This window comes from Schistocerca nitens, chromosome 2 (genome assembly GCF_023898315.1).
Source record: "Schistocerca nitens isolate TAMUIC-IGC-003100 chromosome 2, iqSchNite1.1, whole genome shotgun sequence".
Lineage (NCBI taxonomy): Eukaryota > Metazoa > Arthropoda > Insecta > Orthoptera > Acrididae > Schistocerca > Schistocerca nitens.
The window spans coordinates 307165373-307183318 of NC_064615.1; the positions used below are offsets into that span (position 1 = coordinate 307165373).

At 41.3% G+C, this 17946-nt stretch overlaps 1 protein-coding gene across 2 annotated transcripts in view; it reads left to right on the forward strand.

Annotated features, from left to right (window-relative positions):
- Positions 1–7168: 7168 nt before the first annotated feature.
- Positions 7169–17946, forward strand: part of LOC126236073 (serine/threonine-protein phosphatase 6 regulatory ankyrin repeat subunit A-like) — a 43145-nt gene continuing 32367 nt past the window's right edge. For both annotated transcript variants that reach the window (XM_049945129.1, XM_049945131.1), the window contains exons 1-2: positions 7169–7257; positions 13478–13645. In XM_049945129.1, the coding sequence (XP_049801086.1) occupies positions 13558–13645 (88 nt within the window). In that variant the 5' untranslated portion in view covers positions 7169–7257; positions 13478–13557. The remainder of the gene's footprint in view (positions 7258–13477; positions 13646–17946) is intronic.

The window sequence follows — 17946 nt, forward strand, 5'->3', positions numbered from 1 at the left end:
GTTGCGTGGCGCTCAGAGCACTATAACAAATATATAAGAACTTAACACTTTTACTATTTATACATTATAGAGTGCACCAATCAGTCGTCCGTTTTTAGGCTTTATTACGCAACTCCAGACTTCGGTTAGTAGCTAGCCATTCTCAATGTACTATTTTCTATTATCAATGCATGTTAGTCCCTGTTTTATATTCTCAATGCAAGTAAGTCCCTGTCGTTCCGGCGTCAGTCACAGTTCTTGAAAGAACTGTGACTGACACCCGAGCATTGAGAATAAAAAATAGTTAATTGAGAATGGCTAGCTACTAGCCGAAATCTGGGTTTGCGTAATAAAATCTAAAAAAGGACAACTGATTGGTGCACTATATAATTTATGTCACATTACAGTCCCTGAGTGCACCTACTTTCCGAATGGGAAGGTAACCTGACTTTTGGTATTCAGATGTTTACTTTTTAAACATTCTTAACTGCCTAAAACAAACCTAATTTCAATTGATAGGACATTTATATATAATGAAGATGGAAAAAACTCTGTTTAAAAGTATTTATGCCTAATTTCATTGGGAACCGTGAGCACCACAAACCTATTATTGTCAATATACTTTTGACAAATGGCAGCAACGGTCGTAAATATTAATTTCTTCAAACATTTCTCTAATATGGAATGTTTATTTTATTGAAAACATTGTCTTTAACGAAAAAGAAACTTTTTACCATCTAATCAGATTGTTTAATATCTGCCATAGACAAATACATCTACAGAGGAAAGCTTCCATGTTGTCTGTATATTAATAACTTGACAGTTGAAATTATCTTTGGAGCTAAGAATGTTTAGAATGGTGTGAAGGGAATGGTGTAACCTTCTGAATTTTGGAAGAGTGAACCTGTGATGTGTCTGTTACTGTGCTATGACTGCCAGACAACGAAGTCTCCACAAAAATGTAGGTGAAGACACTAATGACACAAGATAAAGATCTAGTCCCTTGATGTACACACTAAAATAAATGTATCTTTCTATATAGGGCTGTATTATGATACATCTCCTCACTGGCACATGCAGCAAATGAACCTAGTCACACATCCAAAGTACATATAACTGTACTGCATGTTATAATGACAGCGTGCTTCTAAAACGCATTGTGCTAAAGAAATATTAGTAAAAGTAACTGGATCAGAAGAAATTATTTCATAACTCTATTGTTAATTAAAAGGACAGAATATCAATCAAACGGTTACAGGAACCTAAGAGCATATGTCAGTGTAAAGGTAACTATCCAGAGAATATGAAAGAACGTTCAGCGGTTGTACTTACTTTGTGAAAGTAATGCCAGATGTTGTAGATCAATACATTCCTAGCATGGAGAAAGAAAAGATCCTAGGAAATGGTGGAGTTCCAACAGATGTCGCAAGACAGTAACAAATACTAGAGGAGGCGTGTGCAGAATTTCAGTGATGTATAACACTTTCCAAATACGACGACAATGCTTTAACTGCTTTACTTGACAAGAAAGGAGACGGTCAGCACATAAACAAGTATTCACTTATCAGTTATCTCTCCATTATATCTAGGAAATATTATAATCAACATGTAGAAGAAGAACATTTGATTTTTAAGAAAAGCCCAAAAATGAAGCTGACTTTAGTAGGGGATACAGGGCGATGGAACACTGGTAAGTCGTTGGTGTAACTCTGGAACACAGGAGTGAAACAGGCGTCTGGCTTTCATACATTTTTACGAATACATTAGACTTCGTTTCAGCAGAACCTGTACTGACTGCCCTTGAGAAGAAAGAATTCATTCAGCCTGTCGTGGTATACTATGGACTATACGACACCACAGTTTGCATAGCGTTTAATCAGAACAATGAGAAACACAGGTCTAGTGAGAGGTGGCAAGCAAGGAACAGTCCACACAATCCTAAATGTTCTCAGTAGCCCCCCAGGGCACGCCGTCAGGTCATTACAAAGGAAAAAAAGACAAGTAAGTGATTTGTATTAATAGAACATAGCTACCCAACCCTCATTTTGCTGCAGACTTCCTAAGCCTGCTCAGTGTCTCTAGTGCAACTGACCGTCAACAATAAATGGAAACGCTTTTAGAGCAAATCTGAATGTTGGTCTTAAAACCAAATGTAATTTGCTGGGGAAATGAATAAATCCAAAAGAGAAACTGTCTAAATTAACGGTGATGTCACAGAGAAACTTGATATACATTGTGTAATTTACGCATAGCCGCTTCTTAGTTGTGGCAGTGACACATCGCCTTTTCATGTGAAAATCATTAAAAACCGAAGTAAAATTGAGGAGCATATCTCCAAGGTCATGGAACGGGTCAGTACATGAAATTACAACATAAAAGTAATAGTAAATAGAAATAAAATGTTCCTGGTCCCAAGGAAATGAAGTCATCATTTTAAGTAAACGCAATCCACAATATAACATAAGAATAGAAGGAGTGACCCGCGAGGAAACACTTCAGTTTCGATTTGAAAGTGCGTGGATTACTGCTAAGATTTTTGAATTCTTGTGATAGCTTATTGAAAGTGGATGCAGCAGTATACTCCATACCTTTCTGCATAAGAGTTAAGTCCGATCCAAATGTAGACTGAACTTTTGCCGAGTTCTAATTCAGTGAAATCTGCTTATTCTTGGGAACAAGCTGATATTGTTAACAAGAAACAACAGTGAAGAACACACACACACACACACACACACACACACACATATATATATATATATATATATATATATATATATATATATATATATATATATATATTGAGAGACCAATGTGAAAATACCCAGACTACTGAACTAGGGTCGACAAGAGATTCACTAACCCTTATTGCCTCAACCGCCCGTTTCTAAGCCAAAAATATCGTTTTAGAATGGGAAGATTTAGTCCAAGATATAATACCATACGACATAAGCGAAAGAAACTAAGCAAAGTAGACTAATTTTCGTGTCGAACGATCACTTACTTCAGATACCGTTCGAATATTAAGAATGGCAGCATTAAGTCTTTGAGCAAGATCCTTAATGTGGGCTTTCCATGACAGGTTACTATCTATCTGAACACATAGAAATTTCAATTGCACAGTTTCACTAATCATATGCCCAGTATGTGCAATTAAAACGTCGGGTTTTGTTGAATTGTGTGTTAGAAGCAGTAAAAACTGAGTCTCACTGTGATTTAGCCTTCGATTATTTTCTACAAGCCATGAACTTATCTCATGAACTGCACTGTTTGAAACCGAGCCAATGTTGCACACAACTTCATTTACTACCAAGCTTGTGTCATCATCAGACAGAATTATTTTCGAGTTACCCTTAATATTAGAGAGCACACCATTTATATTAATAAGGAACAGGAGTGGCCCAAACATTGATCCCTGGGACACCCCTCCTCCTTTGAACGTACCCTACTCAGACCCTACATCAGAATCATTTTCTACACTGTGAATAATGACATTTTGCTGTCTGTTGTTAAAGTAAGATGTGATACAACTGTAAGCTACTCCCCATATTCTGTGAAGGTCCAACCACTGGAGCAATATTTTTTGATCAACACAATCAAATGCCTGAGTTATATCAAAAAATATGGCTAGGTTATTCAGGCAGTAATGGAGAGATCGAGGTTGGGAAGCACAGGAACCAAGCAAATGCGTCCGAGAACAGGCTTGAGTGGAAGACGAAATGGCGGCTGTACCGAGTCTGTAATGCAGATGGGAGTAACACGTAACAGGGTGAACACATAGAGATAATCAAAGGAAAATACGAGAAGAAATTGAGTACAGTACTATAAAAGACAATAGGAAGTATGAGAAGATCATGGTGAAAATATGGCACTGACGCAAAAATTTGGCAGAGTGATGAAAGGCCTAAGTGGAAAATATGTCCTGGAGTATATGACACTCCCTTACAGTTATTTCAGTCAGTAGGAGACCCCAACATGACATAATTATTCCACATATTTCGGAACATACTATACGAGAGAAGTGAAATTCCCTCAGCCTTCAGGAAAAATGTCACACCTCAGATTCCTTATTTGGAATTCCAAACAAGGCAGTTGTTGATACACATAAGTACTACCGAACCATCGGTTTTAATAAGCATGAATGCAATACAGTACTTAGTTACAGAAGATTCTAAAATTGATAGTAGCCGTCTTGGTAGAAGATCAGTTCATGATCTCGAGAAATGTAGAAACAAGGCAGGCAATACTGACCTCCGGACTTATCCTGCAAGATAGATTAAAGAAAGGCAAAGCAACAGATACTGCTTCGAAAGATTTAGAGTAAGCTAATCACAACGTTCAGTGAAGTACCAAGGATTAAATACACTGAGCGAAATTCTGATTAAAATTTGTAGAGAAACCATTGTGCAAATATATGGGGTTATATTACGGGTTTGTGACCTAACCGTGATGTAGTTCACTCAGTATGTTGAGCAAGCTAAGAAGCATACCAAGGAGAAATTTGGAGTTGGGATTAAAGTCTAGTAGGATACTAAAATTCTTGAAGTTTATCGATAACGTTGATATTCTGTCAGAGAAGCGAAGTACTCAAAAGTGCCATTAAATTGCATTGATAGTGTCTTGAAACAAGATATAAGAAACACATTAACGTAAGTAAAACGAGGGAAATTGATTGTAGCTGAATTAAATCAGGCGAAGCTGAGGTAATTAGATTAGGAAAGCAAAGACGAACATTACTGATTAGTTTTGCTACTGTGGTACCAAACTAAGTGATGGTAGATGAAATAGACAAGCTATAAAACACGCAATGGAAATAGCAAGGAAGCATTTCTGAAATGATCAGTTCGTTAACATGTAATATCAGTTTTAGTGTAGGAAAGGCTGCTCTGAATGTATTTGTTTGTGGTGTTTCCCAGCGCGGAAGTGAATCGTGGCTGATAAACATTTCAGAATAGAAGAGAATCGGAGATTTTGGAAAATGATGGCATAAAAGAATGCGGAAGACTTGATGGGTAGATCGAATAAATAATGAGTAAACAGAAGAATTTATCAGAGAAAAAGGAAAATTATGGCGCAACTCGCCAAAAAGAATGGGCTCGCTTCATAAGACATGTCCTTAAGCATCAAGAAGTAGTTAGTTTGGTGAGGTAAGGAAGTGAGGATGGGGGATAAAGTAGCAGAGAACACAGTAATCAGATCCAAACAGATGTAGCTTGCGGCAGATGGAGAGGCTAGTGCGAGATGGACTAGCCTTGAGAGCTACATCAAACCAGTCTTCAGACTGAGGACCTCAAGAAGGACTATCAAAGGTAATTCTATGAGGATTCGAGGATAAAGGTACGGGTAGATGGTGCGGAATTCGTGCAAGGTAGTCATGTGAACCTTCACAGTAGACGTCTGTAAAAGCAGTCAAGTGGTTTGTAGGTGCCATATTTTTTTATGTGTTCACCACAGTAATAGTGGTAATAAATTAGAACAAACATATTTTGTGGTTTGGTGGCGTCTCTGACTACAGCTTGAGTGAAGCTGTTCGATTGCTAGGTGAATCAGTCTGGACTCTCCAACATGTCCACAAGGAATGGTGTGCAACTTGAAGCCATATAACGTGACTTGTGGACACTGGTCATAAATATATCCTAAGCGTCAGAAATGGATCAAATGGCTCTTAGCACTATGGAACTTAACATCTGAGGTCATCAATCCCCTAGACTTAGAACTACTTCAGCCTAACTAACCTAAGGACATGACACACATCCATGCCCGATGCAGGATTCGAACCTGCGACCGTATCAGTAGCGCGGTTCGGTTCCGGAGTGGAGCACCTAGAACCGCTAGGCCACAGCGGCCGGTCTAAGCGTCAATGTTTAAAGAAAAGCGCCCAGCTCGTCAATGAGAGTCGATTTCAATATCAGCAGGAATTGCTACTCTCACTGAATACACGCACATGTCAATACTGAGAAGGAAACTGAATGTAACATGCATTTCTAGTCAGGCACGTAACAAAAATTACAGCACCAAGTAAGACTTCACCGTTTGAGGGGGACCGAAAACACTGAAAGTGGCCTGTAGGTGGCTGTAGGCGTTTAGTGCGCACGATGTGTCATAGATACGCCTCTAATCAAATGTTATGAGTAGCCGAGAGCACCAACGGCGAAATGGGGTGTTCAACGCATGGATGATGTTGTTCATTATGGAGTTGGGTCTGTGGTATTTGTGGGCGATTCTCGTAGTTGGGCCCATTCATTCAGGTTACACAAACATGAACAGCGAGGTTTATCTTAACATTATTGTTTTGTAAGCATTGCCCTTTGTTCCACATGGCAAATGGTTCAAATGGCTCTGAGCACTATGGGACTCAACTGCTGTGGTCATAAGTCCCCTAGAACTTAGAACTACTTAAACCTAACTAACCTAAGGACATCACACACATCCATGCCCGAGGCAAGATTCGAACCTGCGACCGTAGCGGTCGTGCGGTTCCAGACTGTAGCGCCTTTAACCGCTCGGCCACTCCGGCCGGCTTTGTTCCACATATTCGTTATTATTATGCCATGGGCACTCCAGTCTTCCAGGATGGTGTGCCATGTGCACTGTCCTTAGCGGTACCTCCGCCGTTTGGAGGACTATCGTACCTTTACTACCCCACTAGATCGATGGATATTAGTTCCATAGTAAACCTCTGGGACAGGGCCGTCGCAGAGCTTAGTAGGTCTACAGATCTGGTCGCGATTTCCACCGCATGCTTGAAAAAATCCGAGGACAATCTTCGACGCCAAATCATCATCACTGTTGAGGCAGCAGACGGTGTGGACTGTATATGCGTGATGACTACTGACACCGACTAGTTCCGTGTGCGGTTTCGGTGTGTCACGGGAGGGTTGATAAAGGGCTCTCCGATGAACAGCCCGCGGCGGTCGAGAACGTGCCTGGGGAGGGGGGGGGGAGGGGGATCGAGCCGGTTAATGTCGCCAGCTGACAGCGACCACCAGGGCAGTCGCCGCAGTTATCGCGCACACATAGGGTCAGTGGTGTGTGACGTTTTGCCGGAACACTTCGAACATCGGTCGTGTCCATAGGTTATCGTTGCGGTGGCAGTGCGGAGGGAGGGAGGGCTGGATCAGTGGTGAGGGGGGCAGGGAGAGATCGCGGGCAAAGGGGTGGGGCGGGGGCCCCGTCTCACTACTCATCTGTGGCCTGTCTAAGCCAGCAGGACGATAAATGGCGGCGCCAGCGAACCGCCAGCGCACAGGCCACACTGCTGCGGCTGCGAGAGGACACCGGGTAAGTCTGTCTCTACGTGCTGTCACCGAGCTGCGTGCTGTGTGTATCACTCTGGTCAACTTGACAGTATCCTGCTCCCGCTGTTACTCATTCATAAAAACTGAGGCTGTGAAGATGAGGGAAACTATAGGTACAACCGAGTTCTTTTTTATCAACGTCTACATCATACTCCGCAAGCCACCTAATGGCGTGTAGTGGAGGGTACTCTACATCATACTCCGCTAGCGAGCTAATAGTGTGGGGCGGAGGGTACTTTCGGGACCACTATCTGATTCATCCAACCCTGTTCCTGTCGCGAATAGTGCGTGGGAAGAATGATTGTCGGTAAACCTCTGTATTCGCTCTGATTTCTCGAATTTTCTCCTCGTGGTTAATACGCGAGATGTATGTGGGTGGAAGTAATATGTTGTACGACTCCTCCTAAAAAGTGCTGTCCCGAAATTTCAATAGTAAATCTCTCCATGATGCACAACGCATGAACAGGCCTCGGAAGGCCCAACGGTACCGACCAGCCACTGTGTCACACTCAGTCCACAGGCGTCACTGACTGCGGATTTGGAGGGGCAGATGGTCAGCACACCGCTCTGCCGGACCTTGTCGGTTCTCGTGACCGGAGCCGATACTTCCCAGTCAAGTAGCTTCTCAGTTGGCCTCACATAGGCATCTGTCAACAGCACCGGACAGATCCAGTCGATCACTCACCCAAGTGGTGGCCAAGCCCCAAGCCCTTAACTTTGGTGATCTGATGTGAATCGGAGTTACCACTGCGGCAACGCCGTCATCGAGGTTATGTTACCAGACAAAATACCATCCATAAGCGAACCAGCATCCGCATCAGCGTATGTAAACAACATGAGCGCAAGTCCATTTGTATTGTGTGATCATAATGACATTGATACTGATGATGACACAGGAAAGACCGAAATACTAACCGTCGTTTTCGAAAGCTGCTTCACAGGCGAAGGTCGCTCCGTGATTCTTCCCACAAACCGTGGCACGAGTGGCAAGATTACAAATTCCGATATATGTTTCCTAGGGACAGAGAAACAACCGAAATCGTTAAACACAGGAAAGTCTGCTGACCTGTCGACGTACCGATTCCATCGTACACGGAGTATGCCAAAGAATTTTCTCCTCTTTTGGCAGCAGTGCACCGTCGGTCTCTACAGGAGTGAAGCGTTCTCAGTGATTGGTAGAAGACACAGTGGTTCACATTTCCAAGAGGGGTCGTCATACAGACGCCAAAAGCTGTAGGCCTATATCCCTGACATCGGTCTGTTGTAGATTTTTGGACCATGTATTATGACATTTCTGGAGATCAACAGGTTCCCGTGCAGGAATTACCATGGCTTCCAACACAATGATCGTGTCAAAACCGTGTCGTTATATGTGCCTACGGGACACAGAAAACCAGCAGATGCCATGTTCCTCGACATTCGGAAGGGGTAGAGTACAGTTCTACATATCCGTCTAATGAAGAAAATGCGATAGTACGGAATATCAGGCAAAATGTGTGACATGACTCAAGAGTTTCTTTCAAAGAGAACACAGCATGTCATTCTAAACGGAGAGAAGTCTTCACATTTGAAGGTGGTTTTTGGGTGTTTTCTGAGGTATCCTTATAGGACTATTACGTATTACAATATATATAAACGACCTAGTAGATAAGGTGGGAAGTTGCATCACGCTTTTCGCGGATGATAAGGTTGAATACAGTTAAGTCGCAACGCTAGAAACTTCTAGAGAAGTGGAGAAGTCCTGAATAGTATCGACACTTCATGCAGGGACTAGCAATTCTCCCTCAACAAAAAAGGTGTAACGTACTGCGAATTCATAAACAGTAGGACCCTTTTATTGTATGACTGTGAGATTACAGAACAATCACTGAAAGAAGTTACATCCGTAAAATATCTATAAGTGTGCCTACAGAAAAATATGAAGCGAAACGACCACATAAAATTAATCGCTGGAGAGGCATATGATAGACTGAGATACACTACATAAATTCTCAGGAAATGTACTGCAGCAAAAAAATGAATGTAGCTTTCAAAACACCCGTTCGAGCAATACTTGAATATTGGTCGTCAGACTGGAATTCCTGCCAAGTAGGACTGATAGAGTAAATACAGAAGATCCAAAGAAGTGGAGCACGTTTCGTTAGAGGTTTATCCAGTAAGCGTGAAGGCGTCCCGAAGGCGCTCAGTGAACTCCAGTGGAAGAGGCTGCAAGACAGCACTCCGCTTCAGTCACCTCCTCACCAGTTATCCGATACAGACGTCTGGACTTCAGAATTATTATGTAGCGTCACATTTCAAAACGTCTCATTCTCTTCTTCTCTGATCTCTTTGTTGTCCACTTTTCGCTTCAGAACAATGATACATTCCAGGAAAACGCCTAAGAAAAAGGTCTTAACATTTTACATTTATATTCGATAGTCAGTTTCAAGTCTGCATTCTACATGCTTTCTGTATCGCTCATCATCAGTTACTTGTTGCACAAATTGCTAAGTCTTGTCTGTTGCTTTGAGTGTCTCATGTCCTAGACTGATTCCCCAAGCGCCGATTGAAATAATTCTCATAAATTCCAGTAACACTGTTTTACTTTTGGTGATGTTCACCTTATAACCTCTTTTGAAGACGGTATCTATTCCGTTCAACTGATCTTCCGAGTCTTTCGCTGTCTCTGACGTAATGAAAATGTAATGGACAAACATCAGAGTGCCAGCCTCTTCGTCATTGACTAACATCTCCATCCAACGTGCTCAGTTATTTGTCGCTCGTATTGCAGTCTCTGCCTTTCCCTACAGTTTTTAATCTCTAAAGCTTCGCCTAGTACCATTGAAGTTATTCCCTTGGTGTCGTAACTGATGTGGCGTCATCCTCTCCCTTCTATGTGTCAGTGTTTCTCGTCTACAAATTGAACAGCATCTGGGATAGGCTGCGACTCTGTCTAACTTCCGTCTCAGTAACTCCTTCCCTTTCATGACTTCTGACCGTTATAGTTGCTATCTCGTTTCTGTATTATTTGTAGATAACCTCTCCCTATTATTTTCTTCCCTAACGTCATCAGAATTTTAAAGCACGTATTCCATTAGTTAGAAACGCTTCTCTCTCGCGTTCACCTACGGTAAACTGCTTCTAGAAGAAAAGCAACTTCAGTCTGGTAATCTACATATAAGCTTACTGGTATCCCGTCGGGCCCAGTGAAATTTCGTCTTGAGCAATTGGAGCTACTATCCCCAGGTCGCTTATTTCGGTATGTGTCATTTACACTTTCGTGTGACAGTTGAAACAAGAGACAACAGGATGATCCTCCTCAGTCGTTTTTTTTTTTGAAGAAAAGGTTTAGTAGTTCATCTCACTCTGTGTATTCCTGATTTAGCATGCGATTTTGGTAAAATAGAGTCTGGACAGGCGGCTTCGATCCCTTTTACAGATTGAACACAAAATTAAGTGTCCTTAGGATTTACTGACGCGTTAGTAGAAACAACTTTACTTTCAAACTCGTCGAATTCTTTGATAGATAAAGCTGTTTCTCCTTTCTCCAAAGGTCTCTTAAAGAAGTAGAGTACTAGAGTACTGAATTTCTGCCGATACGAAAAATATCTTTTTCAGACTATTCAGCTCTGTACTGGCACAGTAGAAAGTATCATATTTCCTTGTTTTCCAGCAAAGTCACAAATTAACAAATAAAAAAACACTCGATTTGATGTCAGAAACACGTAACACCTAAGCATGAAATATTGTTTGTAAACACACCACCGCCCTCTCCTCTGGCAGCGGTGGCTGACGTGGAGAGGCCTGGAGAGGAGAGCCTGTCAGACTCCTCACGTCGCCTCTGTGTATCGTAGGGGTTGCTTGCATACCGTGCTTGAATGCTCTTGCTTACACGTATGGAATGACCCACCTCTCATTGTTCGAATATCAGTGAACGGTGGCCTCACACCAGTGCGGATGCAAATCAAAGTTATTAACAAATAATCGTGAGTATAGTACAACAGTGAAGCTTAAACGATTAACAGCTTCTCAAAGCAACAACTACGAAAACCCATGTGAAAACATTCACAGTCAAGAGGTATTACCGGCCGGAGTGGCCGAGCGGTTCTAGGCGCTTCAGTCTGGAACCGCCCTACCGCTACGGTCGCAATTTCGAATCCTGCCTCGGGCATGGGTGTGTGTGATGTCCTTAGGTTAGTTAGGTTTAAGTAGTTCTAAGTTCTAGGGGACTGATGACCTCAGAATTTAAGTCCCATAGCGCTCAGAGCCATTTGAACCATTTGATCAAGAGATATTGTACCTTCATCAAACACGAACTGAAATATTGTTCATTACTCTTTACAACGTGCAACCACGAACATCAGGTGCCTCTACATCCATTGCTGCGTCGATCTTCACAAGCACAAAATTAAAGTTCGAACAGTTTTCGAAAATAAATCACTGATACTGTGATCATAATATAACTGCGTATGCTTTTGCAACCAGAGTCGGTTGACATAAAAGTTTCCGGAGTGCCATACCACGAAAATGATCTAAAAAAAATTTTTAAAGCGCGGAGGAACCAACGTTTCGGCCACGGATACAGTGGCCACCTTCTGGGTCTCGTGCGACCAGAATATACCAAGTCCCACCTAAAGTTAAAGTAAAACCTGAGATCAATTAACCCATACTAATAGCACTGAATTCACACTTAGTATGGAGCAACATTCAAAGCTAAGTCTATTCTCAAACACACACACGCATTATATTAATCTTAGATTCATTGCGGTAATGTTATGGCTTCTCATGGCACAATCTATAAAACACTACGTAAGGTACTAGCAAAAATCTAAAGTTTTATCACCTATGGTTTTCTACACACCCCAAAATAGTACGCTGAGTAAATTTATAGGAATGAATGTAGCCAACCTAATAGATGTGTCCTCCTGTCCTATGTTCGTTTCTGCATTTAGATTTCACATAGCGTGCACCGTTTGTTTTTTATTTAGCAGCTTTACCAATACCCAATTCCACGACCAGCACACTAACAGTTAAATATCAAACCTTAAACATTCATTAACAGAGCTGATCGGAAACGGAACTGGGTAGTTCACGCTGCCTACATATTACGTGCAGCTGTAGCAAAGCTCAGAGTAATCGCACTTCTACACACTCCAATTCTTATAAAATAGGCTGCAGCTCTTACAGCAAATAAAATAAAGGAAATGAGAATTATGCGATCGACTGGAGACAGAGCCGCTGATCTGTCAGGCGAAGGCAACACGTCGACACTCAGAAGAACATATTGGGTTACAACAACGGTATGTGGGCCAGCGGCGTCCTGTCGGAAAACACCCTATTGAATGCCATTGATTAGTGGTAGCACAACAGGTCGAATCACCAGATTCACATTGTGCAAACTGTACATACTGCAGTCAGCGTGCGTGAGATAATCAGGAGAGTGGTACAGCTCTCATACGAAATTGCAACCCACACTGTAGCTCTCGGTGTAGGTCCAGTGCGTGTAGCACGCAGACTGGTTGAATGCAGGTCTTCAGCCACACGGCCATCACTGGCACCAAGGCAGAAACGCTTTCCAGCAGAAAATCCAACAGACCTCCACACTGCCCTGCAACGAACTTTCGCTTGACTCAACCTTGTTCATACTCTTGAGATGTTGATAATAGCGCCTTTGTCGCCTTAAAAGCATTCATGACTGACATTAAATCGCCGCCTCCAATCTCATAGGTCCCTAACGCTCACGACCCTTACAGAGTTTATTCAAAGCAAACCTGATCTGCATCCTCATAGAGAAGCTACTTGCACCACTCTTAAGCGACTGGGTCCAAATTTTAAAATATGAACGGATATCATGTTTTAGATGCAGAAACACGACTACCAGCTTCCGTTTACGTCGCACAACTCCTTCCTTCTGTTGTTAGTATTTAAAAAAAAAGTTGATAGGGTATGAGTGCAGTTAATATAGGTACGACGAAAGACCTCATTTCCGCATAATTAATCATATCCAAACAGAGTTATGGTATATTCAATGGTCTTCTAAAGTTCTGATGGACATCGCTTAGCTGAACCATCCACTATGAATTGGGAAGAATGAAATGATACTTCACCCTGAAAACTGATGTAATCCATGTTAGATTGATATATAAAAGTATATTTCGTAATTTCCTACATAGCTTCTTGAAAGAAAATTAGTTTTGTAACTGTATTTATTTACAAAATTGCAGGTTGTTCAACACTGTGCAAGAGTCGAAGATATTTTGAGAGAAGAGACTTTTACTTAGCGAAACATCTTCATCCTTCCATTATGTCGTGCAGTAGCATCAGTTGGCTCATCTGCATTTTTGTGGCGGTAGTGACAGCTACTGACTACAGCGACGTAGAGTCGATTAGAGGTAAGAGTTTTACTTTTTTATTTGGTATGAATCTGTGCAGGATAAGCAATAAATTTTTTTAGTAAGTAATGAAGATAATAACGGACAATTTAGGTAAGTATTTTTTCTCGTTATTCCTACCGACATTTCATGGTCCAAGTAATTCATTTGACGCTAACGTATATCACTGTGGTAGTTCTATTTCGTGATTTAATAACTGTTTCGAGTCGTACTGAAAGCATGTGATTGTAGTGGATGAACTTTGGAACATTATTGAGTTTCAGTATAGCATTGCTTTTGGTATTACAGAGTGTACTAGTTCGAATGCTGTTTATTTACCTGTTAGATGTACAGATAATTAGATTGTTAATAGTAGCCTGAGTGTTGGGCCATAGAATTTTCGAAAAGATTTATTAACACACTGTTAGCTACCCAAAGCCGAATACGTGCTGTGATGTGCCCCACATTTGGCGTCGTACTTGTGGGATATAGTAATGTTCAGCTTTGGAACCCTAGTGTAAAAGGTGACACGAAACCAGCTAACTGCAAAATCAGAAAATTTCGTGCATTTATATTCTTATAGCTACGTGTACAGACCGACTTCCGTTATTTCCTTTGTGTCCTGGTAAAAGAAGTTGTCATATAAATTCGCCCCTGAAACGTAGGTTCAAAAACAAAATATTTGGAAGTGCTTCTCTTGGTAATTGTATCAAACCTTATGCTTTTGTCGTGATACATTTCGTATTTTCATACGCTTCATATTGCGGAAGACGTATTTTGTCTTATAGCATCAGTTGCAATCAATATTTGTAGTTTATACATTTTTAAGTACAGTATCCTCGTTCAAAGAATCGTTTATCCCGGATTTCTGTGTACATAAACACTAGTGAAAGTTAGTTTTTGAGAATTTTACGTAAGTTGCGAGTGTCGCTCATAGAATATTTCGCAGCAAGTTTTTTTCTGTGATTTTGGTTCTGTAGGACACACTATAACTAACAAACTGGGTTGTAATTATCTTTCCACCTCAACAGGAGTGCAATTTATCTCCTTGTGTCGTAGATTAACACTGTTTTGGAATTTTTAGCGACTATAATCTCAAAAAAAATCAGGAAATTAGCAACTTTTTTCCTGCTGCGCTAATAGAAATCACAATTTACGTACTAATAGCCTCAGATCTTAACGGTAACTAGTAGCACTTTTAGCTTTAGTGATTTAGGAGTGAATCATACACTGGACCAAACAGCAGCAAATACACCTGATCTCCTTGGGACGATCACACTTCAACTAGTGTCTGGATCAATGAAGAAGTTAGCAGGCTTATTTTATCATTATTTGTTTACTGTTTCGCGAAACATTGTGCCAGCCAAAATTTTGTTCCACTGTCAACGCTGTGAATGAATCTGTTGACATTCGTGAGCAGCTGGAATTCTCCCTGACAACTGTCAAACCATTGCAAGCTGCTGCAATATATGTTGCAAATTCCTGCTGGATATTGACGTTAATGATATGAGCCTGTAATTTAGTGGATTACTCCTATTAGCTTCCTTGAATACTGGAGTGATCTGTACAACTTTCCAGTCATGATGGAGCTCTTGCCTCAGCATGCTCTGAAAGGAACGTAGATGGTATGCAGTCTGGAGCGCAAGCCCTATTTTTTATTAAATGATTTAAGTTTCATAACTAATCCGACGATATCTGCCTCTAAGTTACTCAAGTAGGTAGCTGTCCATGATTTGATTTCTGGAATATTTACTTCGTCTTCTTTGGTGAAGGAGTTTCGGCACTGTCATTGATTGTGTTTTCATTGCTGTCGCTCAGAAAAGACATTGACTATGTCTTGCAGCGAGCATAATTTACATACGACAAGATTCTTTTTAGATTTTCCCCTATGTTTCGAGATAAAGTTTAGTTGTGGAAACTATTTTAAGGATCTGTCATTGAAGTCCGCGCTGTATTTCGAGCTCCTGTGAAAGATCGCCAAAATCGCTTAATTGTAGCACGCTTTTTTCGTTGTTCCTGCAGCAGTGTTCTGACCTGTTCTGTGTGCCATGGGCATCAGCTCCGTACTTTATCAATTTATTTGGTGTAAACCTCTGAGTTACTGTTGACATTTATCTTATAATCCAAGCCAACAACTGGTCTACGCTTACATTGTTAATTTGCAAGGAGTGAAGACCGTCTCTGAGCAAGTCGTGAAGCGAATATTTATCTGCTTCTTTAAATAGGTATCGGTTCCTCGCAGTTCGTGGTCTTGCGATAGCGTTTCCGCATCCCGCGCACGGTGTCCCGGGTTAGATTCAAGGCGGTGTCAGGGATTTTCCCTGCCTCGAGATGACTGGGTGTTGTTGTGTCTACTTCATCATCATCATTCATCACCATTACGGTCGGAGGAAGGCAATGGCAAACCACCTCCGCTAGGACCTTGCCCAGTCGGCGGTGCGGATCTCCCGCATCGTCCCCATACGCTCCTCGGAGTATGTGACCTCTTCATGATTATATCTTTCGTTTTTTCTTGGAGAATTTGGGGGTTATGGTATTCAGTGTTGCTACGATAACCCTGTGTTCACTAATCCATGTATCAGTTTTGATGCTCCTTGTTAGCTCAGGATTATTTCTTGCTAAGAGGTCAGGTGTGTTTTCACAACCGTTTCCTACAGGAGTGGCTCATGGACTAATTGCTCGAAATAATTTTCAGAGAATGCGTTTAGCATAATTTCGGATGATGTTTTATGCGTACCTCCGGATATGAAGATGTATATTCGCCATCATATCGAGGGTAGATTCAAGTCACCACCAACTGCAATTCTACGAGTCGGGTACGTGCCTGAAATTAGAATCAAGATTTCTTTGTACATTTCAACAATTGTATCATCTTCGTTGGGAGGTCGGTAAGAATATCCAGTTATTATTTTATTCCGTTTTCCAAGGACGACTTCTACGCATACTAACGCACAAGAACTATCTACTTTAAATTCGCTACAAGGTAAGCTTCTACTAACAGTAACAACCACGCCACCACCAACTGCAGTTAGCCTATCCTTTCTGAACGCAGTTTGGCCTGTCTGAAAAATCTCTTCCCAAGTTATCTCCGAGTTTAGACAGCTTTCGGTGCTTTCTGTTATCGCTTGAAGCTCCGGTAACTCCTCTGCAAAGCCCACGCCCTTAAGTCTACTTTGGAGAGAAGAAAGATGTATCGAACAGAAACTGTAAGGATTGCTAATACTAATAAGCAGTACTCGATTGCAGAAAACTCTTTACTGGCTCAAAAACTTTGCCCGTCACGCGGGTGGGGCACGGTCAGGCTATCTCGAGCGATGTGGGCTATCAGTCTTAGCAGTGCAGAATGACATTGATGACCGGTGTATCACGAAGTAGCCTGACGGATCCCTACACGAGTGAAACTCGTCGGTTTGGACCTAATAAAGATTCTGCAACCTAGGACTGTCTTTTAATATTAATCAGTAAAGAAGGTTGCCGTTCAACCGAGCCACAACGGATTGGAATAAATTTTGCAAGTACTATATTTAGAAAATGGCTTCTGCATTTAAGTCCACTAGGGAGTGGGTTGGAACTTAGAGCATAACTTCTAAAATATCCTTCAGCAAATTTATTAATCCCGTTCTATCGTGGGTCACGTCAAGAACTGCTTTCATATATCGCATAGAACATGAAGAAAATAATTAATTACAGAAAGTAAATACAGCCACTTCCGTAGCATAACATTTTATCAATTGACCACGGTTCCTATTGCACTAGCGTAATCCTCGTCGAAAAATAAAGTTACATGGGGTACATGTAAACACACTATGAAAACTGCCTTAATGCAGTCGGAACCGTGGTCAATTGCCAACAAAATTTTCTGCAACCGAGATGGCTATATATACGTTCTGCAATTAAATAGCGTACGGTTGTTGGACTATAGCCAATAAATGTTTAAAATTTAAAGAAAACAATTAATTCAGAAGCAGCGGTAAGTGTTCACAATTTTCTAGGCAATTTGTAGCAACAAAAGTGTCGAATCACTCTTTCTTGACGTCGAATCACTGTTTATTTAGGTAATTAAGATTGTTTGAGAAAGAGGAGGGTTCTACTAGAAATTAGTTACGTGAAATATAATGGATTGAATGCAACTTTATGACTCTCTTGTCAATAACGAGAGAAATTCGTTAAAAAACGAAAACCCAGCGAACTGCCTATTGGCAGTGTGAAGCACATAACTTCAGAAACTAATTAAGGAAACGTTCTGCACCTATTCGGCGGCTTCTTGTGCAAAGGAAATGTTAAGAAACACTAAGGAAATTCTAGAAGTGACTTTATTATAG